We start from the raw sequence: 27265 nt of genomic DNA, 5'->3' as shown, positions 1-27265 counted from the left end.
GCCCCGGGAGGCGTGGGCCGGCGGGGACGGGAGGTCAGCGGGGGCTCTGAGCCCCCCGGCTCTGCTGGTGCCCGGGCAGCCTGAAGCAAGCGGCCGCCGTAACCCGCCTCTCCTCGCGGGTGGCCCTGTGTGTGTACGTATGTAGAGGTCCACGCGTGTGTGTTTTGCGGTACGAGGCACGTAGCTCAAGCGCTCGGCGAGGTTTGTGAGGGCCGGGAACAAAGCAGGGGGCAGGGGCGACCAGCGGCCGTGGGGCCGGCGTGGCCCCGTGTCTCGACGGTTCCCGAAAACCGGTGGTGTTGTGACCCGGCCGGGCCGGCAGCCCAGCGCCCCACAGCGCAGCGGGCGGAGATCGCTGAGCGCTGTTACTCTAAGGACAGCGTTTTCCTCAGAGGTGAGCAAGGCATCCGTAGTAGCACTCCCTGCTTCTAGTAATTTATGTGTTGTCACACACAGATTTACAACCGTTAGTGTGTTTATAATAACTTAAAGCTGCACGTTTTGTACAGCAACCATATCTTAATTTTAGCGTGTCTTTGGTTTAGCTTAATACATTTTCAGGATTGAATTAAACCATAGCAGGATGAATTGGTGCTGATTTGACCCAATCTGTGGGATTTTGATACTACTTTGGTTGATTTGAGCGATTATGCCCAATTATTCCTACACATCTGAGGGGAATCAGTGATAGCAATCTCCTTGCTTGGCTCAACTCCATCCAGAACAGCAACACCTAATTTTTATTGCAGTTCTTAAAATGCCCCAAGTCACTTGTAAATATAGTTTAGGTTCCTGAATTACAAGGGTTTAAAACAAAGGCTACTCAGATTGCTGGGAGATGTTAATTACCTGCTTACGTTGTGTGTTTCTGGGCCTCAAGGAAAAATTAATCTTCTGTGAAAGTTTTTGCTGGGTGTGGATAGCTGAAGGAAGAGTGTGGAAGAGGATGCCAGGAAGGGAGGGGAAGGGAAGAAATGTGTAAAAGGCATGGAAGGATCTCTTCCATGGGTAGAGGCTACATTGTGGCAGGCTGTGAGACAGAGCTGGGCAGAGAACATGGATGACTAAGTCTTTCCCCTTGTTTTCATCTTTCTAATCTTAAGGACTAATCAGAAGCTACAAGAATTTTTCTGTTGGGTTTTTTTGATATTGGTGTTGATGAGGTGAGCTGAAATTAACTAACTTCCTTTAAAGACACACCCTGTTATCCTGATATACAGCTGTCTGTCTTAATGAGTGTCCATGTACTCCTCCACATCTGCCTTCAGCAAAATAACTGGTATTTCTGCCACTGCTTTTGTAAGAGCAATCAAGCCATCTCTCCACCCGCCTGAGCTGTCCTGAGATGGGCTTGATTTCGGTGCAGTTTTGCCTTGTGGGTGTTCACCTGTCAGGAGGTAAAGGTAGGCTGGGTTGGTGTCGCAGCAAGCTGGCAGGCGATGTGGTTGCATGCGATGAGGTTTGCTTTTCTTCTCAGGTGGCAGCAGGCACTCGCTGTCTGTGGGGAAGGGAGGAAGTGTGCTGGGAGTCTTCCAGCAAGGGCTCATTTCTCTGGTGTGGCTGGGGAAGGCAGCCTGGAATTTCCGGCCTCCTGGCAGTGCTGCGGTGTGGCATTGCCGATTCTGAATAACTAAGACGTTTCTTTTGGTTTTCTAGTGTTTTTGTGGCTAAAGGTGAAAAAGCAAAGGTCTCTATTATGGTTTGTACATGTTGGAGAGCTTTCAGTAGGCAGGAGGTTGTGGCTTGTCTCTAGGACTGTGATGGGAGTGGATTTAACATGTTTTTGGTGTCAGCTTAGAAACTGGTAGGCAGAAGCAGCTGGGGACGCTGCTGTGACATTTAAGGCTCTGTAATAGATGGGTGTTAAAAGCCTCTAATTCAGTGCATTATAGAAAAGGCTTACCAATACATTTATGGGTTGTGCTTTCTGTAAAACACAAAAAAATGTATGTTTGAGAGTGAAATACCTGATCTATTATGTGATACAGATTTATCCTGCTCAGTCTTTCCAGGTTGGTGTTGTAATCTGTTTTTCCGCAAAGGTGAGGCACCGCCTGCTAATTAGTGCCATTAAATGGGTTAGTTTTAAATGAGAGCACCCTGTGCTTAAGTTACATGCTCAGATCTGCTCAGTTATTTTTATTCTTTTGGTCAAATGTGCAGGGGAATAATTTTTGTGTATCCCAAGGAATTGCTTAAAATTTTAGTGGTCTGTTAAGAAGTATTGTATTCTTTGGCTAGACCTGAACTTTCTGTAACAGGTCTTTAACCTCCTGGGAGTGTAAGGGGAGCAATGTGTTTATTTAGATAGATATGCTGTATGGCAAGCAGAGGGGAATGGTGCCTGAATGCTGCCACTGGGTGGGATGGTTACCTTTGCTAGCATGAGGTCTGGTTGTCTGTTAACGATCCTCAGTATTGGGATACTACCCATGTAAAGCCTGCCTCCCCCAGCTTGTGCCAAAGAAAAATGATAAAGCTGAGGAGGAGGATGACACAAAGTTCACTAAAGCTGCAGTGACTCTGGTTTCAGGAGACCAGAGGGGACACTTTCTCAGCAGGCGAACTGGAGCATTGGAGCTCACCTCTCAGGTGGTGGCACACTCAGCAGGAGCGTGGACTTGCCGTGCTGCCTCCTGCCATCACTGCCCACTGTTCCCAGTCACAACTGCTTGGGGAGATGCTGTGGACCCGATCAGGAAACTTGGTAAGCATAGCATGGGATAACAAGAGAGTGAAATAAAGGGGAAGAAGAAAAAGGAATATCCCTGTCATCTCCCTGGTGGTGTCATCTCCAGGCTGTGTTGCCAGTACAGCTGAGACTGCAGCAGTCTGGGGGTGCTTCCAGGCCTGCTACAAAATATTTTGAAGATTCAAAGCATGACCTTGGACATGTGGAAGGTGCTCTGAGAGTGATGGGAGAAGGGATCAGAAAGAACACTTGTTGAGTATTGGAGAGCTGAGAGGAAACTGGAGAAAGAAATTTGGATCTTGGTCATTTGTGTTGATCTCTTACCTGCTGTGTTGTCTAAGAGGGAATGGTTTAGAAATCCCTCAGCCAAGTTTCATTTGCCTCAGCTGGGGTGCATGTACTTGATGTAAACAGCTGTTCTAGCTCATAGTTTTCAGACTCGTCACATGCATCTTGCCCTGAGGTGATGTGCCTGGAGTCAAGAGTCTGTGGGCTGGCAGTGCTGTAACTCTGCTCCAGGCATCTCTGGTGCTGGGGCACTGATACTGGAGTGTGAGGTAGGGTTGTGCTGCAAATGTCATGACACCCTTCCTCCAGCACCTGCAGGGTTGGGGGTGATGGATGAAAGTGCCAGTTGGGAGCTGTTTTGAGGTAGAGGGTGTTTAGTAGAAAAATGGTTGAGAAATGGGTCTGTCTGGCCTAGCGTGGCACTGGGAGCCACTGGCTGTGATAATGATACTCAAACCAATCTGGGAAGCACTGAATAAAGGAGATTTGAAGTCCTGTTGCAGGTTCTCAGATGTTTTTTTCTGGGGAATGTTTCTCTGTTTTTTTCCTGGGCATTTGCTGTTGGAGTTGATAAGATTTGCCTGGAAGCTGGATGGGCAAGAACATACCAGGCTTGTGTCCTGCTTGGACAATGGCTGGGATCAGCTTTTTTTTTGGGTCTGGATTGTTAGCTGAGCTTTTAGTTTGATTTGTATTTCTGTCAAATACTTGGCTGGATTGTTGTTTTGACTCTCAATTCCTGGTTTTTCTTTCTTGACAGACGCTACAGCAGTACATACTTTGGTGTGTCAGTTGTAGCTTCTAATTGATCCCCACCTAGAAGTCAGTCAGTGAAAAGCTTTCAGCTACTTCTTACTTATTTGTGCAGTGAGAGTATCTGGGTGGTTTCTGCAGCAAGGGTCAATGTGTTTCTTCCTGTCTACTGTGTGACCCAGCCTATGAAAGACATGCTTATCCCTTCCTCTAAATGATTTGCAGTTGAGCAATCTCTTAGAGGGGTGAGGAATGACATCTTCGTTCAACTACAGGTGAAATGGCAGTTGAAGAGCAGGTCCTTGATGGTGAGCACTGCTACTGTTGACCTGCCCTTTGTGTGTTCTGCATTGGGTTTCTTCCATGAGGTGTTGTAAATGATGGAAGGCACCCAAAAGGCCTGTAAAGCAGTCCACGTATTTATGGTCTGTTTACAGGAGAGTTAACTATGTCTGTTCAGTCTGTGCTCTATCTGCAAGGTTTTAGCTGTTTGGAGCTTGCTGGTGTCAGGCTCTTTGCATTAGGAAGTGCTCCAGTTCCCATCCATTTCGCTAGATGACTGCTACAATTTTGTGATTTCTTGTATTTCATGATGGGAAAAATCAGGGAGATTGAAGATTGCTCTGTTCAGGAGAGCAAGTTGTTAAAAATTCATGGCCTTTCTGAAAGAATGTGTATTGAGGTTGGCACACCCATAAAATTCCTGGTCATTTTCAAGATATTCCTTTCAGGTTTGTAGTTGATAGATACTACAAAAACTTCATACTTGTCAAAGCACTCATCTCTCAGGGGTGGAATCAGAGGGGAGCTGGCAGCAGTTTTGAGTCCATTTGTCTTGAGAGGGAAGTTGTCTGATTTCAATTCCAGAAGTCAAGGAAAAGGTGAGGTTTCCATTAATATTTAAAAACTAATCACAGATACCAATAACTCCTCTAATGAGTCACTTACTGTTGTAACAACAAACACAAGCAGCTCTATGAACCTAATAATAATTAGTTAAAGTTCTTTGTGTTTTCATAGTGACAGCATCCCATAGAGTACAGCAGGATGATTTGATGAAATTCAGAACATGGAGCATAGCAGGTCCTGGTACCTCTGCTTCAACATGACCTGGCCTTTCAGAAGCATCTGGCTGGCTGACTTGAGGAACCGTAGCATTCAAGTAATTCACTTGATTCAAGTAATTCTGCTATAGACAGGCTTGCTGCCTGGTACCACCCTACAAAAAAAGCTTGCTTTTTGATTTGCTTGTTGATTTAAACCTGAACTTAGCAATGTTCTTACAAATTCTGTATAGATTAATTTTTTTAATTCTAGTATTACACTGGGAATCTTGGAGTCCAGTGTCCGCTGCCTTCATATGCTGCCTATTGCATCTTGAATCTTGCTGTGAGGAAATTGTATTGTGTGGGTCACTTTTTAGGAGGCGCATTGCAATAAACGAACACTTTCTTTCCACTAAACAAAAGGAGTGTCTTCACTGGTGATTACAGTAGTCCTCTTTATCCTAAGCCAAGATCTAGGACATGCTGTCGCAGTTTACATGCGTTTAGTATGATTGTTTAGCCAGTCTTAAGGAATAAGGAATCTCTCATTATGTATGTACAGATTCTAGCTTGATCCGTCTGCAGGGAGGAGATCCTGGCATATCAGGTCCTGTACGATGGTTGAGTGGGATTTAATGGTACTTTTGTCTTTTTGGTGTTTACATATTCACTTAAAAATGAAGGACAAATTTCAGAGCTGTGAAGGGAAGATAGAAGGAAAGAATTTGTACGGCATATAAAACACTGTCACTTTTTAAAGTTTGCAAGAAGACAAGGTAGTAGTGAAACTTTGAAGCTTGAGGGACATGCACCTCTTTTTGAAATGTTAGGGTGTGTGTGTGTTTCTGAAATACTGTTCAGTTTGGTAAGGTGTGTTTTTATGCGTGAGAAATAGGAAAGTATTTTGGTCACAATATAACTCTTCTTTGAAAAATAATACTTAATATGAGTACTGGCATTGGAGTGTCATACTTAACTTTGACTAGTATGATCTTCGAATAAGTAAAGGGCCTGAAATTAATTCATGCTATGTAGTCCTCAGGTACATAACCTTTAGGATCTAAGAGGCAATGCTAACTTCAGATTTGAAAGTTCAGGGAACAAATACTATATGTTGTCTTTGGGGTACTTTGGGTTTGGTGGGTTTTTTTCTTCATCTCTTATAACACTTCTTAAAACTTCTTACCTTGTCTCTTGGAAAGATTAATTGCAGAGCAAATGGTCTTATAGTACAGGAGATGTGACATTTAAAAAAAAAAAAAATCAAGAGTTTTCTCTCCAGAACTAAGCTATTGCTATGTCTTGCAAATAATTGTCCGGTTAGCTTATGGTGCAGCTTAATGAGCAGGAAGTGAATGTTTCCAGAATCAGTCTGAAATGTAGTAGATGGCTTGTGTAACATTCACCTGTGGTGGGAGGCATCAGAAGTTTGTTGTACGTTCTCCTCTATAATACTGCTGGTTGGGCCATGAGCTAATTGTACAGAAAAATCAGATATAGCCAGTTGTAATATTTTATTTGACCAATTAGTGTGATGGGGGAGCAGGTGGCACTGGGTCAGGCATATGGGTGCTCACCTACATCTCCAGGTTTCTTGCATACCTTAAAACTTTCTGGTTTTTCTCCCCTTTTGATTTTAGTTGGTGAAGTGAGATTGTTAAAGAAATTATTTGAGCACTGGGAGTGTCAAAAAGGCCCAGTCCAGACTAGTTTTCTGTCTCCATGAGTATCTGAGCAAATACTTACAGAAAATACCAGAGCATGTCTAGAGTGACATTGACCTGGGTGTATTCTTCCAGTTTCAAGTGTCTGGTTGTTTATTAATTTCAGAGCTGCTGTTGGATCTGCATTTGTATATATTGTATATTCCATTCCTATTTGTATATATTCCTATTTGTATATATTGTATATTCCATTCCTGTTCACCAGTTGTGTTACTGGTGAGTTTATATATCCTTTCATCACGTGTTTTCCAAGTTCCTAGTATCTTTTTGCAAATAAGAGCAAGAAGGGTAGATTCCACTGATACTTTTATCATACTTCTATAGCTTTTATGAGAAGGGGTGCCCAGAGCTATTTCCAGGATTCAGGAGCAGTGCCTTAGTGCATCCATTGTGTATTTAAATGTGTGTCTAGATAGTAAGTTATTAACAAGTTAAGTATAAAAATGAAAAGTAATCTTTTGTACATGGTTTTATTTGGGTGAAGTGTGTGATGATACAGCAGTTCAGATGTGATGGAACAGTTAAAGCTTACAGGAGGTCTGTAACCATGTAAAAATGCCAGTGTATATTACAAATTTGAAGTTCAGAATGTAACTTGGTGCAAAAATATTTTTCTTCATAAACTTGATTTTTAAAGATGTCTGTTTCTCCCTTCTTATCTGTAGCATTCAATACATGCTAACAAATACAGCATTTTTTTCAGTTGCTGCAGCTTGCTTGTGAGATGAGCATTTAAAAACGGAGTCAATAGGCAACACAACAAAATGGGAAGAGAAAGGGAGCAGTGGTCAAATATTTAAATCTTTATAAAGAAAATAAGCTGTATTTTAAGAGCAGCAATTAGTAGAAAAGTTATTTGCCTTAATGGGAATTGGAGGTAAAACTAAAACATCCTAAAAATATGCCTCACCCCAACTTTGAAGCATCTAATACTATAGTTGATAAAAACAGCTGTCCCTGTTGCAATTTGTAGTGTGGTTCTGTTATCAGATTAGTAAACTGTATCATTTTTACAGCTTCAAGAAACTCATATAAACACGTGAGAGAAGATGACAAGGTCTAGATCAAGATCACCACGATGGAAACCAAGGTAAATATTTATCTATAACTTGTGTTCTGAAATGTAGCTCTATGTGAGAATTATAATTAGGATTTAAAACTTGTGTAAAAGAAATAAAATTGCATCCAGAATTGCAATTTGTAAAGTGTATCTTATAAATTAGAATTTGTTTTCCAAACTGAATACCTTCTGCAATTTCTTTTCCCAACTCACAATTTTATTACAACTTCTAAGCTGGAGGTGTAAAGGTTTTGCTGTCTTGTCAGGAGCCTTGTTCAACTTGAATGTTGCAGCTACCAACTTGGGACTTGGAGCTACCTTAAGCACAAAATACAAGCATCAAACTAGTTAAGGTTATTTTTACTTGAGCACCACTGGGTTCATTTAATGTCTAACTCACTCCTGTTTTGCCTTTTGGCCTACAGGGAGGGCCAGATTGACTGTTAAAAAAAATACTTCTGAGTTTAAACACCACAGACGCTTTCCGAGCCTTTGGGGCTGATCTTTAATATGGTTAGATATGCCTTGCAGCATAATGCAAACTGAAAACACGGGAGTTAGTGCCCTTCTTTTTGGACACTAGCCTAGAAGTGTGTCATTGATGCTAGTCACCAGAATAACATTCAGGTTACTTCATGCTGCTAGTTACCTGCCTGATTTTTAGAACTTGGAATCTAAACTTGAGATGTTAAACCTAGGAGGCTGGAATACAATTTTAAGCTTTCAAGAGCTTGAAGCTACTTTTCTGATGGTTTTGGGTTGCTTTTCTAAACAGACTAAGTTGTTATGACCAAGACCAAGGGAGTTTGTTGGATAACACAGAAAAATGTATGGGGGTTTTTATTTGATCTGCTTCCATGCTAGATTGATAGTTGTGAATATGTCCTTTGAGTGAAGGGCAGGGAGGAATGCCTCAGCTCTCATTAAAATGCAAGCCCTATCCAGAACAACGTCGTGTGGCAGCAGCAGTATGGGTGCTATTGGAAGTTAGCCATTAGAGTTTTATGAAGATCAATGGTTCTGAGTTTGAACTCGTTTGCAGAAATGGAGCAGATAGTTACACCAAATTGTACACTTACAATATGTGTACAGATGTGACTTCCCTGCATTTTTTCAATTTATATTTTTTCAATGGTTTTATTAAAAAGTGTGTTGAGAGTGTAGAGTGTATATTTGAATATATATGATCAGAACTGTTATGTCTGGGATTACTTTCTGGTTCTTCCTAGTGGCTTGTACTGTTTTTATTTAAGTAAATTTTGTCTGAAATAACTCTTTACGGGTTGCTTTACTTTTTGTAGCTGTAGGTGAAAATGCAAAGCTGAGTGTGATGCAATTGGGTAGGTCTTAGCAACTGAAATTTTTAATAGCAAAAGCTGCGATAAGTGTGGAAGTGCATATGTGTACATGTGACCTGTACAGACAATCATACAAGAAGACCAAAACATCTTTCTTGAACTTGGTCTTTTCTGCAGGAAAAAGCCTACCTGTGTGACATTTTAAGTAGGATAATTTATAATGTTTTCAATCAGGTTTTGGGGGGTTGTTCTGACATGCAAAGAAAACCTGAAAACGTTTTTTCTTCCTTTTTAAAAATTTTTTTGTGGTTCTTTACATTTTTTTTTTTCCTTTCCCTTTTTTCTTTTGGCACTGAAAAAGATAGAGAATGCTTGAGAAGTGTGAAAATGTTTATAACAGTTGTTTTCAATGTAGTGGAAACTTCATATATATGAAATTATTTTTAGTTTTACGTGGAAAAAATGCAAAGAGAAAAATGATTGACTTACTATTGAGTGGGTAATTTTACTATGAAAACTTCCAGCAGACTGAAAGTAAGCTTGATACTCTAGCCAGTCAAGTGACACTTTGAATATTCTGACGTGTTTTTATTTTCTTTATCAGTTGATTAAAATTGTATACTAAATGTTCCTTAGGGACTAGAATTTCTCATGAAGTGGTTATTTCAATTTTATGGGACTACTCAAAGTGAATTTTATTTTTCTTTAGGTCCTTATCTCCAGCATTTAGGAGTCCAGAGCACCATAGGCAAAGGCATGCTCATATTAATTATGACTGTGAATATAAAAGCTTTCGTAAGGACCCAAAGAAACCTATGCCTTGGAGAACAGAAGATGAAAAATATGGGCAAAGCAATTCCAGGTTTGCACCTCATGGAAATAACCACCAGAGAATATATGAACGTAGGTCACCTTCACCAAACCTGAAAAGAATTCCCATGGAAGATACTTACAGTCATAAACCCTACAGAACACATTCATCTGAAAGAACTGAAAGCAATAGGAGATGCCAGTTACCACCAAAATACTCAGAAATACCATATAAAGAGCATGATCGTCCATTTTACCAACACAAAATGGAAGAAAGATACATGTTTGAGCACTACAAAGTCACTGGAAATGAAAAAGGAATGAAACCTTTTCACAGACCATTAGGGGCTTCATTTAAACTTGAAAGAAAATGGCATGAAGATGGCTTGAGGCACCAGAGGTTACATGAAGAGAAGTATGGTCAGTCACCCAGAAGAGTTTCTGATGAATTTACGGCCAGGAGCTCTTTACAGAAGAGGTATAGGAATAAAATAATTAAAACCTGGGTATTGTGGTGTAAAGCCTCAAGTGAAAGTCTGTTTTCATTATAGTTGAAGATATCCACCTTGAAACACGTTGGCCACTTTGTAGTTTAATTATGGGCGACTGGTAGTAGTGAAGTATTTGTCTTTTAAGTAAATCATAATGATGGCTAGAGTATGAAAGGATAATATTTCCCTCTTAAGAGCCCCTGCACATCTGTACCTTGGCGTGAGGGATTATGGGTTAACTTGCCACGCATTCTGCTGTTCAACATTCTGCACATATAAGTTCTCGCTTTCTTCTCTAGTGCAAGTGTAAATTGCTTTATGTCAACACAGGTATCCTGAAGATCACGATTACAGAGAATATGGGCACACGTCCAAAAGGGCTAAAGAAATGGAGAGGTATGACGGTGGAGAAGTAGCAAGAAATTCCAAGTGGAAGCAAGAACGTTCTTTTCCACTGTACCAAGAAAAGGAGGAGCAAAGAAATCTGGGTGCCCAGTCCCACCGATCGGCTGAAAGGGAGTACTCGGAGGGTTCTGTCACAAAGATAGCCTATGAGTACAGTCACAAGCGGCGCAGGCATCTGGATGGGGAAAAGCCTTTTTCAGACGATAGAGCTCAGAAATATGTGAAGCAGGAAGACCAGAAATATGGTTCTTGTAAGGGTGCCCGGAATAGCAAAGAGTTAGATTACTTTAGTGGTGGAAGAGCGAGACGGACTGAAGAAGGGCACCTTGAAGTACCTGTTAAATATAGTTCAAAGAAGGTCTGCAATGCTTGTGTTAACTCTTCCAAAATGGAGGTTGATCTGAGATCTTTTAAAAACAAACCGAAGGAAAGAGTAAGGAAAGAAGGGGAATTCAGGCAAAAAGTAGATTCCTCCGATAGCCAGCATGATTCAAGTCATACTGTTTCAGATGTGAAAATGTCAGATGTCAACTGTAGGAGGGAACATCTCACAATCAAAGTGGATATGAAGAAAATGGTGACCAAGTACAGGTATTGGTTTCCCCTCACCTCTTCTTCTTTCTTCCTGTCGCTCTACAGTTTATGAATATTGGTGGGAAGCCCAGTTTCTTTAAGTGGTAACCAGGACAAGCTAAGGTCGTACCTTTAAAATTTTATTCCCTTTAAAAAGTTGAGTTGCACAGGCTGGAAACTTAAAGCCTACCTCTATCAAAAACAGACCAAAAAAAATCCCCTAGCTCATTTCATGCAGCTGTAGTAGGAAATGCAAAGAGTCCATATGCCTGAAACAAACCTGTACTTAAATGTTGCTTTTGATAAAAAAATGTATTACTTTTATTTAAAACCAAAACAATGAAAGCAGAGAAGCCTAGTCCTGTACTTTCTTCTGGAATATGATGTCATTTTTTTGACTGAGTTTCCTCTAAAAACCAGATAACCGTTAAATTACATAAATCTCAAGCACATATTCAGATGTTCAAGATCTGAAGTTCAATAAAGCTGTCAAAAATCAAGAGATCCATGGGTTACGTTGTTTATTGTTGTAACAAATGAAGTGGCAATCTGTTGATGCATCAGAACTGAAAAGCAGTAGAGTCTGCTTCTGTCTGTCTTGTGTAATACTTGTGGTTCCCTTTAGCATTCCCAATGCTGACTGAATTGGAAAAAAGTGGCAATATTATGAAAATCTAGATGATGGATACATGGTAGAGGTTAAGCAGCTTGGCTTGTGTAGATTTTTGCAGGCTTTTCTGGTTTGTTACCTTGCTGTTGCAGGCAAGAATGTCATATAATGACAGTAATCCCTTTTGGAAGGGATTTTGGAAGCTTCCCTTCCAAAATGATCAGCCTTCATTTTAAAGGTATTTTGCCTCTTGTCCTAAATAAAACACCTGTATCAGTTTTTTCCCTTTCTGGTATTTCAGATACCTGTAATACAATAGAGTTACACAGACAAATTATTGTCTGCACATAAGGGGCTAATAGGAAAGACAGAGGAAAGTGGAGTAATTCCTGCCCCCTCTCCTGTCTAGGACATGCATGTAACTTTTTCAGTGACAGTTTAAGGAAGGTAATGTCACTTAATTATTGTTGAGTTCTGTTGCAAGCCCACAGGATGATTCCTATTATCTAGTAGCCTCTCGCTACTGTTTTTGAAAGCCTTGCATGATGAACATGGTAATTATTTGCAGACTGAAGAAACTACTCATTGGTTACAGCTAATGTAATGGAAGGTTTGCTTTTGCAGCCAAAAGTGCTAAATACTTATTTTTTTAAAGACAAAACCACTAATTTTACAGAAGCTGATAACTGGGAATATTTGTGCTACCTACTTTAGGCATTTAACACACACCTGACTTGAAATGAAACAGCTGAGAAGAATACTTTCTTTATACACCTGAGGAGCAGGTAGATAATTCAAATAATCTACAGTTGAGGTTGTTTGAGTTCCCTCTTGCATGCATTTATTTCCAGTTTACTGGTGGCAAATAGATTCCTTCTGCCACCTGTTAGAGGCTATTTCTGATACCATTTTTGTATGAATTTCTAGTCTTGTTTGCTTCAAATACAGGATGGGCAGGCATGTAATCACTGCGGAATGCACAGTAAACGGTCTTTATCCTAAAAGCTTTTATGTGGGCTGTTTGAGTCTTCAATTTATCTTTCCAAATGACAAGCATTTTTCTTGCAACAAGAACAGCAGGATTTTTAAAGTGTTAGTTTCCTTGTCAAAATAATTCTTAAGCAGCAGTGCAACCATGTGGGGCGTAAACTTACTTAGAATGAGTAAATTCTGACAAAAAGATGCTAAACATGTTCTTAAGTTCACACACTGCTACTGTGTAAAGCTGTTTCACTAGGCTCAAGTGATGATTCAGTTCCCAAAGATGCTGTGAGATTTTTACATCTCTGAACTGTTCTTGAACATTATCTGGTAGCTCCTTATAAACAGACACATACAATTGACTTCCAGAATTATACTGAAGTAGTATATTAGGATCTTCATTTGCCTGTTTTATTTCTTAATCTAGATGAATTAAGTCTAAAGTTCACAGATTTTGTATTGTGTACTTCACTGGAACAAGGATTCCTAAGAGTGTAGTCATACCCCTTTGTATTTTATCATAGCTTTTCTTCCTTATGGCCTTACGAGGTTTTTAAACCCAACAAAATGAGGTTTCAGTTTCATCATTTATTCCGAGAATTAACTTCTTAATTTATGGCTTTATTCTACTTCTCTATTTGAAGCTTTCATTTATAGTGAATTATTTTAAAGTGCATATCTGCCGATTTTTATTCTAGGACTGCCTCTAGTCATACTACAGAGAGACAGATGTCCCATGATCTGGTTGCTGTTGGCAGAAAAAATGAAAATTTTCATCCAGTGTTTGAGCACATGGAATCTGTAACCCACAATGTTGAAAATGACCCATCAAGAGAATTTACTCAGGAAATAATCACCATTATCCATCAAGTTAAAGGTGGCTGTAATATTTGGGATATATGTATGTGCTTGGTTTTAATAATTATAAATACATAAATTTAATGAATTAGATGCACTGTCCTTGTAAGTCTCAGGTGTTTGCCTTTGGCTTCATTTGTATTTTGACTTCATTCTGTATTGTTCAAGAAAATGTAGGTTGAGGATTAGACGGGTGGAGTATGATAGTAAGATCTCAGTCCATAATAGAGGTATAGTTGTGGAGTGTTAAGGTCAAAAGGATTTTATGCTAGTGCAACTTAAGACTAACCTGCTTGTTTAGGAACAAGAGAGGAAAAAAGGCGCTTTGCTCCTTTAACTATGAGGTCACAACTTCCTAGTTATATGTAGTTCCTCTAATTTTTCAATTAGTGTTTAGACTGTTGGACCATGTTCAGTATTAAATTTTATTTATAGATTCTAGTCATTTGAGTACTACCATAACAGAGCTGACAAATAGTTAACACTCTAAATGAATTTAATCTTACTAAATGAGAAGGATGTCTAATTTGAGCTGGCCTAATCTTTCATATGTGAATGTTAAACTGCAAGTGGAAACAGTTTGAAATTTAAGATCAGAAGTTTTCTTGGTGTCCTCAAGAGTTAATCTTTTAAAAGATAGTTTCCCACTGTGCATTTCAACTACTACAAATAAACATTCTTATGTTTAATATCTCTTCGCAGCAAATTATTTTACATCTTCTGACATAACATTACATGAACGATTTTCAAAAATTCAGGATAAACCAGTTGCAGATATGAATGAAGTTAAAATATGTTTGGATCCAGAAATTCACAGGTAATTGATGTGCTTTTTTGCCTTAATTTATTTGCATTAAAGTAGTTAATCTTCAGGAGACTTTACACAATGTAAAGTGTTTTTTCACTCTAACCTACCTGCTTGTAGTCTGTAAGGAATTCTGTAGTTGGTCAATAATGCTTTTGACATTTATAGTGATGGCACTTGTATTTATGCAGTATTTTTGTGTTCCAGGAGGTTTGACATGTCTCTAGCAGAACTTCAGAACAAACGAACTGTGGAATCTGAATCTCCCCAGGTATCTTGATTACTTAACTTTTCTGGCAAACAGTAAGTTAAAATTATACAGATGTAAACATTTCCCCTTGCTATTGGAACATCATTTTTACATGTTTTGAAGACCATTAGTAATTCTGACTATTTTGAAAGAAATGCACACTTAAGCATATTTACTGATAGCACAGTGTTGCAAATATACTCTGAGTAAAATGTGGACGTGTGTTCTCCAGAGTAGCTGGACTGTGGTTATTCCTGCTGCTTGGACCACTATTTGTTTTTAAATAGTGTAAATATTAAGTAGGTGACTGACATGTGGCTTTTGCACTCTGAGATTAGGAAAAGCCTCAGTGTTTCTTCTACCCTGATGTTAGAATGGCCTGCCCTTCATGTAACTCATCAGAATGCTATTTTATCCCATGCTTTCATCCAGGGACATAAGATTTTTTTTTTTTTGTCTTCCCCTTTCAAGCTATGCTTATTGTGATTTAGTTACCATTTTTTTTCCTATAGTATGGGTATGTGGAGATTCAATGTAAGAATAGTAGGACTTTAAGATTTATTGTGTTAAGAGAATTCATGTGACTTTTTGCCTTGGCAACTCCATGTGGAATTCCAGTGCTCTGTTCACTGTTGTTTGGACACTTGTAAAAAGGCAGATAGTGCAAGAAAGAGTAATTTTTTGGGACTACTCTTTGTTGTTTTGGACTTTGGGTCCTTTGGGTCTCCTGGGTGGAGATAGTTGAACTACTTTAACAAGGTTATATACCGGATGCAACCCTTGAAGGACAGAATCACATCAGTGTTTAGTTATTACTAGCTAACTTGACTTTAACTCTTCCTCTTAATTAGAACATGATGAGAGTGTTAGAAGATCCAAATGATCTACGTCATGATATAGAAAGAAGAAGAAAAGAGAGACTGAAGAATGAAGATGAGAGAGTCTTTCATGTAGATGATGTAACTCCAAGGTAATTGGCAATCTTGTTGGCCAAAGCCTGTAGTTCTTTTATGTGTTCATTTCTTGACCCTTTCACAGTTACATTCACATGTGTTGTGATTCTTTTTCATAGTTAGTTCTTGTAAGTTTGACTTGATCTGAAATTCAACTAATGTACTTTGCAAACTACTCTAATGGAGTGTTACCTTGAAAGAGTTTAAGCTGTAGTGGGGGAAAAAATATGAAATGAAAAGTTCAAGCTGTAGCACTGAATAGGAAGAGGGGAATAAATTAAAGATGCTAAGCTGGTTTTGAACTCCTTTATGTGCTGTGTAACAACATTCTCTTGGTGTTTTGTAGTTTGGTAAAAGTATTCTAGGATTAATACATTGTTGTGTTGCCCTGTTTTTTTGTAATGTCATGTGGAATATCAACAAAGAGTAGGAGTTTTTCTGATTGTTGTAGAATTTTATGAAGAAAAGCTAGATTGTTGAAATGGCTTTTTACTGCTATGAATTCCTCCAACAGGTTTGTTAAAGGCATTTACCCCAGAGGTGTTTGCTAACCTCAGTCACCCTGTTTCACTTTTGGTGTTGTGAGGTTGATTAGAGAGATGACTTGACTGACTTGTGGTAGAAGAAATGTTGATTAAAGAATTACTGTAATGTAATGAAATGTATCTACACTGTAGTCATGACTTGCAGATCACTTTTAATATGCTGCTGTTCATTTTAAATGCAGTCTATAATGGCAGATAGTGGCAATGCCCACATAGTTGGGAAAACTGACTTGTGAAGATGCAGAAGAAATATTTCTTGTATTTGGGATTCTTTAAAAAACAAAAGTAAAAGTTATGGTGAGGGGGGAAACAGTAAAATATTGGTCTGTTGCATATTGCCTTTTATGTACCTGGGGCTATGTCTTTAGTGTATGTTTGGCCTGGTTATCTGGGAAGGTTTTTTGGGTTTTTTTTGCCACTTCTACAGTTACTATCCTGCTTACCTTTTGTGTATGCTGCTCAAATTTCTCTAGTAAGTGTGGCTGTCATGGAGTTTGTGATGAGGGGTTACACTGTCAGAGTAATGTGGGCTAAGGTCAGTAATGGTATGAATGATTGGTAGGATTTTTGAGACCAGGAGTTTTTCATAGTTCACATATGTGATACACTCAATGCCTATAAGCTAGTCCAATATGCCTCTGTTTTTGCCTTAGTAATTTATTTTGCAACTATGAAAACTATTTCTGTATGTTTTGTGAACTGAACTTTGACTTCTGGTGGTTACTTTTCATAGTGTGTTTTATTTAGAGGTTTATGAACATACTTGTATTAGCAATGTGCTCAGTTACAAAAATAAACCAAACAAAACCACAAAACAACAAGCAAGCAAGAGCCCAAAGCCAAGCACCCTTCTTGCTGAGGATGCAACTGGAGCATTTAGCTGTTTATCTGACCTTCTGTCCGATTTGGGATTTCATGAAATGGAAAGTACTGTAGAACTTTAAAGATAGAACTGCTGAAACGCAGAAAGTATTTCAACCGCCGGAGGGCAGCAACGACCAGCCATGCAGGCCTAGTTGGGTGAGCCAGGGAAACCTGATTTTCATAGCAAGGATTTCAAGAAAGTAGAGTATCTTTTATGTTTGTCATTGCATAAGAGAATGCAGCTTACTATATAATTTTGTGCAGTTTAGCATTAAGATTAATCAGAGAACTAGTAATTTGTTGAATGTGCTAGAAAAAAAATTTGCACTTTGAAGTGATACAGATGCTAGTCAAAGGTTATTTAAACCTATATATAGGGTTAAAGGTTATTTAAACCTATATATAGGGTTAAACCTATATTATACAGGGTTTTGATATGCTGTGGCTTTAGATTTTAATTGTTCTCTTTCTTTCTCTCTCACACCCATCAGGAACCATCAAAACTGCAGTCTTTCAAAATTACAAAACTCTCAATTTGATGGCTTCCAAAAGCCTATGAGGTTCATTAAGCCACCTTTCAGGAAATTTATTGGGAAACCTCACCTGGTAAGCTTAAATGTAGAATTAATAACACCTTAATTATTTGTTCTTATAATGATTTTTTTTTTCTGCATTGTCTATGCTGATGTAAATTTAACTACCTGTGATGTCTTGACCTTTTAAATTTCAAGTGGGGCTTCATTATCTTCGGACTTTGCTCAACAATAAAACTACGCATAATTTCACAAGTCTAGTGCAAGAGCACTTACTCAGATATCTGTTGAAGCATAGATTAATCCAAGTGAGCTAAAAACACTTTTATGACTAAATGCTGATACAATGAAAATAATTATTTTGCTTTTGCATACCTGTGCAGTACTCCATAACAACTTTGCTACTGCTTTTTATATCCTAGCAGCAAGTTGGCTGTGGATGTGTTGCTTCAGAAAGCTAGTTTGGATTAGTATATTGAGTGAAATCAAAATATCTTTTTTTAACTAGTCCAGAAATAAGGTAGTCAGCTTTTGATCTCTTATTGAATAGCAGAAGAGATCAAATTAAACTTTTGAACTAAATTTTAGATTCAGAATGACTGAATCTAAGGGGTTTGTGAAATAAAAACTTATATTACTTGTGGCTTTTTAAAAGAAGTTTGTACCTAACAATGCATTTCTTCCACTTACTGATGTACTACCTAAACTATAATATAGAAGGTTTTATTATTGAGCAGATAACCTGAGTTAATATTGAACACTTTAAGAAGAATATTCTGCTGCATTCTAGCTGTCAGTGGTTGGAAGGGAAGATGCGAATCTTGTGTGGGTGGTGTTGTTACTAAAACAGTGTTTCTCATTATGATAAACGTTCTGGAAGGCTTTATTTTAAAAACAAATAAAAATGAGAAACAAATCACAGAAATAAAAGTGTTCCTGAGAATGGACTGTTATACAATAGAATAGCTTATCTGTGTTGATACTGTGTTTATCAAAGCTAGTTTGGGCACTTATTCTTTCTTACTCTGTCTTTCTGTGATGTACTTTTAATACTGAAATGGGCAAGATGGTTTGATTATATTAGGTTTGGTAGAAATAAAGTTGTCTCTTTTGAAAATTCTAAGTAAATGTAGTCTTACTTCCAAGTGTTTGTGCTTGTTTAACTTGGGGAAGGGATGAGATTAGAAAGCTTTATTAATGTGTGCAGTATAATTCTAAATATTTTTTTTTCTGGAGGAAACTAACATAAATTGTTGGGTCTTATATGTTGTAATTAATACCCTATGGACAGAGTTCCAAAAGAAACTTTTCTGAGGTCCACCAAAAGTAGCTTTTATGTAGGCAGTTCTGACTATCACTAAAATGTAGCTGCCTTGTGGATATAACAGTGCATCTTTCAGTGTAAATCAACACAAATTTTTAATGGTAAGAAACCTACTTGCTCAAGACTTAAGAATGAAGTCCTCAGAAACAAGTAGTAATTGCTCATTAACTCTGTTGGGTCTGGCTGAGTTGATTTCCCCCATAGCAGTTCTATGGATGCAAGTGTGGAAGTAGCTAGAAAGGTGTTGATGATACACTAGTGTGTTGGCTACTGCTGAGCAGTGCTCGCACAGCATCAAGGCTCTCCCCAACATCGCCCTCTCACTGATAGGCTGGGGGTGGGCAAGGTCTTGGGAGGGCTTGGGACAGCTGACCCAAACTGACCAAAAGGATATTCCATACCATATGATGTCTCAGCAATGAAAACTAAGAGAAAGAAGGTGGAGGGGGGCATTTCTTACTGTGATGTTTTATCTTCTGGAGCAACTGCTACACATGGAGAAGCCCTGCTTCCTGGGCAGTGTCTGGACATTGACTGCTGATAGGAAGTAAAGAATAGATTTTTTTTTTCTTTTCCTTTGCTTCTGTGTGTGGCCTTTGCTTTTCCTTTAAACTCCCTTTATCTTGATCCATGTGGGTTTTTTCATCTTATTTTTTCATCCTCGGTCCTGCTGAGGAGGGGAGAGAGCGAGTGGTTTAGTGGGCACCTGGCATCCAGCCAATTTCAACCCACCACAGTAATATAGTAATTGCAACTAAAAAGGGGGTTAGGTTGATATAGAAACTGAGTTATTTTTAGATGTCCTGAAGATCCAGGAAGACTGCATTTTGATATCTTAATAGCAAACTGCAAAGATGCATTTTTTTTTAGTCCTGCACTGCAGTGAGGAGTAATCAATTCAGAACCAACAGTAGCTGTGAAGGATGGGTGTTACAAATGCAAGGCATCCTAAAGAAAGAATGACTCTTCATGAATTCAGCCATGCAGGAGCTGGTTTGCAGACAAGTAGGAAGATAAAATACTTCAGTTTGCTGTCCACATTTGTCAGTAAAAATAGAATTAATCAATGCTCACCACCTGGCCCGGAGGGCTTACAGATGTTTTGCAAATGTGCCTGCAGTACGTTAATTGGCACTTCTTAATTACATACCTTCTCCTGTTTTTGTGTTTCTCTTCTTTTAATTCTTATTTTGCTCCCCTTGTCTCTTTTCCTGTTTATCTAATGCTCAATATACAAAGTAATGCAGAATGAGGGTAATTTTTCCTGGGCAGAGCAGATCACTAATACAGCTAACTCATATCTGAGGCAGTACAAATAATTCAGCTGAATAAGCTAGCTTTGGTAGTGTGGTACTTCCTGTGACATGTACGTGTTTATGTGAGAATGTATGGTGCTCAGAATGTCTTTCCTTGAAGTGGTTCTTCAGGACTGGGTGCAATTGGAGAAGAGCTTATCCTGATGGGCAGTAGCTCAAGCCCAATCTCCATATGTGTAAATTGGTAGTACTGATTTAATATTTGGTGGGGTTAAGTGGAGTGGCACCCAAGCAGCCAACTGTAATTTCAGCCACATGTATCCTTTGTGTTGAACAAGCTTTCTGTAATAAATTCAGAACTGACTTTATCCACTACTACTTTGTTTGGAAATATAATATTAGGAAAGTTGAAAGAAACTGAAGGAAAAAAAAATGAAGTAAAAAGCTGCTTGTAGCTGCTTTCTTTGAGAGGGCAAATGTTTGGAATTTGCCATTCAGAGAGCCTTGTATCAGAATAGTACAGTTCAGGTTTGAGCTCTGCTGAGCACCTTGAAAAGTGTAAGGACCAGGTCTAAAAGGCAGTGTTTCTGAATGATGCCTTGGGTTTAAGAAGTGGTTTGATGGGTCACCAGAACACTGATGCTGGGTTGACCACACCTTTTTAAATAGGAAACATCCTAAAATGAAGGATATATTATTGGCGTGCAGCAACACAGGGGAAAAACTGAGGAAGCATTTGAAGTGTAAGCCAGAGCTAAGAATAGTTGTCGAATATGAAAGTAAATTTTGTAGTTTTGCTTGGTCTTACAGATACTCAGGTAGATATTGGTTCCACAGAGCTTTCCAGTTCTTGTGGGAAGCTGTTTTATGCTGCAGAAGAGGTGTAGTTATAGCACGTTGTATTTGCAAAATTGTAAAGGTATGGGAAAACACATGGAAGAGTATGCAGCAGATCTCTTCCCACTTTTACAGCTAAAACTCTCCTTAACGATTTTAAAAGCAAAGCAGGGGAAATCCAGAACAAAAACTCTAATCTTCAACATTATTTTCAGGTTGGTTTGCTCATGTTTACAGGTAAATATTGAGAGAAGTACATCAGAGTGCCAGGTTTCAAATGACAAGCATAATAATGCCAAGGCTCAGAAAATATGTCAAATATAACTTAAAAAAAAAGCATTTGATAGGAAAAACACTGCAGCATCTTAAATTATAACACAAGATTTTAAAAATGTAATTTATTGGATGACTATTTGCATGTTTTTGTCTTTGCTAATAAAACTTCATTGAGGTTTTATCACTGCTTGAGGAGCTGTGTGTAACAGCCTTGGTAAAAGATGGATGCTTGAAAACTGAAAGTCTGTTCAGCACATCATATCTGGTGCAAGAATGTTGCCTAATGTGAAAACAGATAATGTATTGGTCATGTTAAAATGTCCTTACATTAAACTATCAAAATGTGCTATCAGCACCACTTTATGCTCCTTTGTTAAATGGACGATGCTAGTCATGTGGGTTAATATTAAGAGTGGAAATAGTTTTGACTTGGTTGGCCTACTTTTGGTATCTCATAATTAATTAATATGAACTTTTCAGTGCAAAATATGAACACCTTTTACAGCAGGCGCCAGTGAAGAGTATTTCTTGTGGTAATATTCAATAATTGGAGGTTGAGCTTAAACTTGAGAAGAACTTGTGCCTTGAAGGTACAAGTGTCTGTCTAGCCTTTATTATAAGAAATGTCCATCTAGCCTTGTGCCCTATTGACATAAAGAGATAGCTAAAGAGTATCTATTTGTACTTCCCTCTTTTTTTTTTTTTTTCATTTAAAACCTCTGGTTTAGGAATTTCCTGAGAAGTAGACTGCTCTATCTTGGCATCAAGTAATTCTAATGTTTTTGTTTCCATGGCTGTACTTTAATCTTGAGGGAGGTGGGGATGGGGAGGAGTGTATCCATAGTTAGTTAAGACAAGCTGTGTTTTAATTCCAAAAGGTTTATTTTTAACAGGAAACTTTTGTTATTTTTATCTTGCTGAATTCTTATCTTTGAGGAGTGTATTTCAACAGGGAACTTCCTGATTTAATTGTGTGTTGTATGGAGAAAGTTAATTGATTTCATGAAGTATCTTCGTATTCTTTGAATAAGAAGGGAGCTTGGAAGTTCCTGACATTTCTTTAATTTTCTGTGTTTAATTTTCCATACCTCTTTCTTCGAAAAGCCATTTTGACTACTTTGATATCAGTTCATAAAGTCTTACTTCCTCTCTTCTTATTCTGCTGAATCCCCTCTTGTCAAGGCATTTTAAGATGTTAAATAGTAGGCAATAATCTCAAAAAAAAACCCAACAAAAAACCACCAAACAAAAAAACCAAAACTTAAATCCCAGTTAACTTTTAACTTGGATTCTAACACGAATCTGTTGTGTTTATAGCACATACCACCACCCCCCTCAGTTAGTAACAGTGTTAGAAAGTATATCCTGAAGTGTTCCTGCCACTTGAAAGTTTTGGCACTTTCTTAGAGAACAGAAATTCTGTAAACAGTAAAGCTTGTGTTTGCATTTATTATTAAATGGTAGTATATATAAAATTCAATGAGAGTTCTCTTAAGCTCTTTTAAAAATGTATTTGAAGCTGTTAAAATTTCCTTTGAAAAAAAGAGTTCAACAGCATTGAAACATTTGTGATTATTCAAGAATTGACCATAAACAAATATTTAATTTGATTGCTAAGAGCTCATTTGGAAGTCTGTTCTGTCTGCATTACATGACTTTAATGTAGTATATGACAGTATGTAATGCTTCTGTAAATTGTATTCAGTGACGGAAGAGAATATTTTAGCAGTGTGCATCCTCTAGAGGGTAGCTGTCATGGGGAAAGTTGGAAAAGGGCCCAAATACACGGGTAGGACAGTGGCTGGAGTACTTTATTTTAAGCAACCATGGCTGTTTGACTGCAGCTGTTCAGTGTGTTGACACACAACAATTTCAATACCACTTGTCTATCTGACTTTTGAAACTGTGTGTGTTTGTGGCAGACAAGTAATCCTCAAAATGCTCTCCTGTAATACAGTTAAAAGTAGAATCTTCTAAGGACCAATGTAATGTGCTACATGTTTGGTTGCTACGGTGGTGTGTGTACTAACAGTGCATGTGTCTGCTCTAAAATACACTAACTTAAGATGACCATATGCTAACCAGGGATATCCAGAGTACTAATCTCACTGTCCTTATTTCTGACTCAAGGGATGACTGCTGTAGCAGCCTGTCTGCTACACTTGCTGCATGGAGATTGAGGCATCTGTTTAGGGGTGGGGACAGGGGTGAAGAACCTTAATTGCATTGTTACCTGCTTAGATCTTTCCAAGAGGATAATATTCCAGTAGGATGGTCTGTGTCATCTTTGGCTACTTGGGCTCTGCCATCACTTCAGCCAGCCTGGATTCCAGGCCCCATGCTCCTGTTACTCTGGTTCCTTCAAACAGTGTCATTGTGTCAAATGCTGCAAGAATGAAATGGTTGCAATATTTGTTAGCATAACTTGGGAACTTTGTATGTTTTCTTGAATAACTTAGTAACAATAGGCTAATAACTGTCTGTTTTCCTACTAGAATTCTTACTATTCTTCAAAACCAAGTGATACTTACCCTCACCGACGCATTAGAGGACACCTTGAAAATGCAGGACCCACCAGAAGGCACTTTAAGGTATGGATCAGCTTTTAGCAGATGTTACATAAAATGGTGATTTGATTCTGTTAAGTTCAGTAGCAGGAGACACATTTTTTTAAGGTATTAAATGCAATGAAAACTAGTGTTGTCATAGCCTAATTGTTTCCATTGAAACAATGGGAGGCTTAGCTTTCAGTAGGTAAGATGGCTTGCAATGGATTGAGCAGGGTTGTCCAGTGTTATATCCATGCAGTTGAAGTTAACTGAAAAGTTGAGAATGAGAATTGCAAAAATTGGACAATGACTAGAAAGCTCATCTGTTCAAAAGACCAAGCTGGTCACTTTTCTTTCCTTCACTCAATGCATGTGGAAGCTCGAAATGTTTTGCAAGACAAGATGATGTGAATTGTATTGCTTTCAAAATTGTATTACTGCTATTAGCCCTTTCCTATAGGAATTTCTGGGGAGTTAATCTCTTGTGTATACCCTGCATATTGCTATCTATGCTTTTTAAAAAAAAATTTAAACTGTGAAGCTTTATTTTCCAGGCCTCAAGATGGTAAAGGGATGGGCAACTGTGCTGCTTCTCAGGGTAGTGCAGTGGCTTTCTGATGCCTTTTGATTGTAAAATGTATCATGGGTTCAGCAGAGAAGACAAAAACACTTTCTTCCTTTCCTGCAGACAGTGGCATGCTATGCATGGATCCAGTTGGAGCTCTTTATATTACAAAAGTAGAACAACTACTTTGTTCAAATCTAGAACAACTTAGACTAATTTTCTACCTTAAAATTATCCCTGCTTATTTAACAGATATGTTCTCAGGGTGAAATAACACACAGAAGATAGTCATCTTTCTTGTTTTGTAGATAGTGAAGTTGAAGTAAAGTTTTGATGGCTAAGTTAAGTAGCTGGCATTTTTGGATTAAATTGGGGGGGGCAGGGGGGCACTGTAGGTGTATGTGGTTTTGGTCCCCTGTCTCCCCCCTCCATCCCCTGACTAAACATAACTGTTGGATAAAAAGGCTTTCAGGCTCTCCCATTTAGGTGTGCTTTGTCAGTCAGTTGTAGTCAGATAGCTAAGCTAATGCTATAAAAAAATGTTAACTTTATTCTGCTGAAAAAAGTCTTTTTCCAAGATGAAGATAACAAGTTTTAAGTGTCAGCCTGATACAACTATTTTAACATTTAAGGACATCATATCATCTTAATCAGTATCTCCTCTGTCTTGTCAGCCTATAGGAGATGGAGGGATCTTTAGCACTGGCTGCCATGTCACTGAGGCAGTGTTGGTAGTTAATGTAATATAAAGAAAATGGAAGACTGCCTTGATTTACATCAACCTACAGTTCTGGTGGAGATTATGCAAGCTTGAAAGTGTCCACCTAAGTTGTCATTGTGCATATATATGAATATTGTCTGAATATTGCTGTATCCAATGATCTGTCCCATGGTGCTTTAATGTTGTAGGGAAAATAGCATATGCACTCGTATGGCAGTTTGCGTATGTGTATAGCACATTTATCAGTGCCATGGAAACAGCCGTGCTGATTGACTTAATTTCATCTTTTTTTTACATTTCCTCCTGTGTAACATTCTTCCTTCTCATGCTGTTGCTGAAACCTACTTAGGAAGGTGATTTGACTCTCCTGCACTCAGGAGACTTTCTTGGCTGATTATTTAAAAAAAACCAAGATACAAACAAAACACCAGAAAACCAGAGTCACATTCCCTGCCATCCTGTCCCCTCAAAAAATCAAATTGCACCACATCTCTTCTTGCTATATAAAATGGGGGCATTTTAACTTAGGAAGCAAAAATGGAGATTTGCTTCAAGTATTTTAAAAAAATCACATGTTTTTGCAGTATGTTAAACTTCGGGAAAAAAAAAAAACAAACCAGCAGTTCTAAAGGATTTGGAGAAATCTTCTGAAACTTAAAAGGTCTTTTTTTGTAATGACACTTTGCAATGAATCACTAAGCCAACCTTTAAGTGGGTACATGCACAGTAATCTTCAGTTCTAAACTTCACTCACTGTTTAACACAGTTCAGTGTCTTAATGGCTGTGCTGGGTTCACCCCAGCCAGCAGCTAAACACCACACAGCTGCTTGCCTGCTCTCCCCTCAGCTCCCCTCCACCCCCAGGAGGATGGGAGAGAGAATATGAAGAGTAAAAGTAAGAAAACTTACGGGTTAAGATGAAGACAGTTTATAAACTGAAGGAAAGAAGAAAGCGATGCAAAGGCAGTCATTCACCACCTCCAACAAGCTGACTGATGCCCAGCTGGTCCCCAAGCAATGGCTACCTGTTCCAAAACCCTTCTCCTTAATTTCTATTGCTGAGCAGGGGAATATTCCTTTGTTCATCTTAGGTCAGCTGTCCTGGCTGTGTCTCCTCTTAGCTTTTTGCCACCCCCTACCCCAGCCTACTTGCTGAGTGGCAGAGTAGAGGAAGAAGCAGCCTTGGTAATGTGCAGGCACTGTTCGGCAATAGCCAAAGCGCTGGTGTCATAGATCCAAAACACAGCACCGTATGGACTTCTGTGAAGAAAATTAAGTCCATCTCGGCAGACCCAGTGCAGTGGCATACATTTGCTCATATGGACTTAAGAGCTTTAGGCCATTGGTGCATAGGCATTGTCATTAGCATTATTTATGAAATAGTCTTAATGTAAAACTGGATGTCACTTTAGCAGATTTTTTTCTTACTTTGAGACCAGAAGTTAATGATTTCCATACACCTTAGATTACCTCATTTTGCTCTAAGCTATGTTTGACTGCAGTACCTACATACCAAATGTATATATAGTCTGTTAACTTTGTCTACAGCTGATTCTGTTCAACATGAATAATACCCCTATTCCCCTCCCTGCCCACTTATGGAATATGTAGTACTTGAGGTGAAATTCTTAAACTGTGTGTAATCTCATTTTCAATATCTTGTACCTTTCCTATCTCTTAGTCTGCTCCTTTGTTTGTCATACAAATACAGTGGCAGACCACTAAGGCCTCCTTTCTAACCACCTCTGCCAAAGCAGAGAACCACAGCAGCTGGGGGGGGAAATGGGAATGCTTAATCTTAACTATGTTCAGTGGCTTAATCCATCATTATAACTGATTAAAAATAGGTTTTCCCTATGGTAGGCATATACCTACTTCAGGAATTTACTTACACTTAGTTGTATTGTGCCTGGACTCTGATACTATTTCAGGAAAGGACACAACCTTCTGCAAGTGTCCTCTGCCTACATGCACCATAAGAGTAACCATGAGTTTCTGATGGGGCCAGTTTCTTAGTAATCTCCTGTGTAGTAGGTGGGTGAAATGATTTGGGAAGTAATAAAACCTCTGCATTTGCATAGAGGAACCTCTGTTCTATACAGTTCGTTCTTAGCTGTTTACCAGCCACACAGTGGAAAACAGTGAAAAAACTGATCCTAAACTTACTGCAACCTCAGAGATGTGATTATTTCCCCCCC

At 38.7% G+C, this 27265-nt stretch overlaps 1 protein-coding gene across 2 annotated transcripts in view; it reads left to right on the top strand.

The window, feature by feature from the left end:
• Window positions 1–7518: 7518 nt before the first annotated feature.
• Window positions 7519–27265, top strand: part of BCLAF3 (BCLAF1 and THRAP3 family member 3) — a 26762-nt gene continuing 7015 nt past the window's right edge. For both annotated transcript variants that reach the window (XR_003399318.1, XM_026857576.1), the window contains exons 1-9: window positions 7519–7593; window positions 9571–10149; window positions 10493–11158; window positions 13430–13608; window positions 14292–14406; window positions 14602–14665; window positions 15496–15614; window positions 17498–17612; window positions 23728–23823. Coding sequence is in view for 1 of the 2 variants with exons in the window: in XM_026857576.1 (XP_026713377.1) it covers window positions 7553–7593; window positions 9571–10149; window positions 10493–11158; window positions 13430–13608; window positions 14292–14406; window positions 14602–14665; window positions 15496–15614; window positions 17498–17612; window positions 23728–23823 (1974 nt within the window). In the remaining variant the exon portion in view is untranslated. The remainder of the gene's footprint in view (window positions 7594–9570; window positions 10150–10492; window positions 11159–13429; window positions 13609–14291; window positions 14407–14601; window positions 14666–15495; window positions 15615–17497; window positions 17613–23727; window positions 23824–27265) is intronic.

This window comes from Athene cunicularia (assembly GCF_003259725.1).
Source record: "Athene cunicularia isolate RWA chromosome 1 unlocalized genomic scaffold, athCun1 chr1_part1, whole genome shotgun sequence".
Classification (NCBI taxonomy): Eukaryota; Metazoa; Chordata; class Aves; order Strigiformes; family Strigidae; genus Athene; species Athene cunicularia.
The sequence above is the reverse complement of the archived record's forward strand: the minus strand, read 5'-3'. Positions and strand labels throughout refer to the sequence as shown.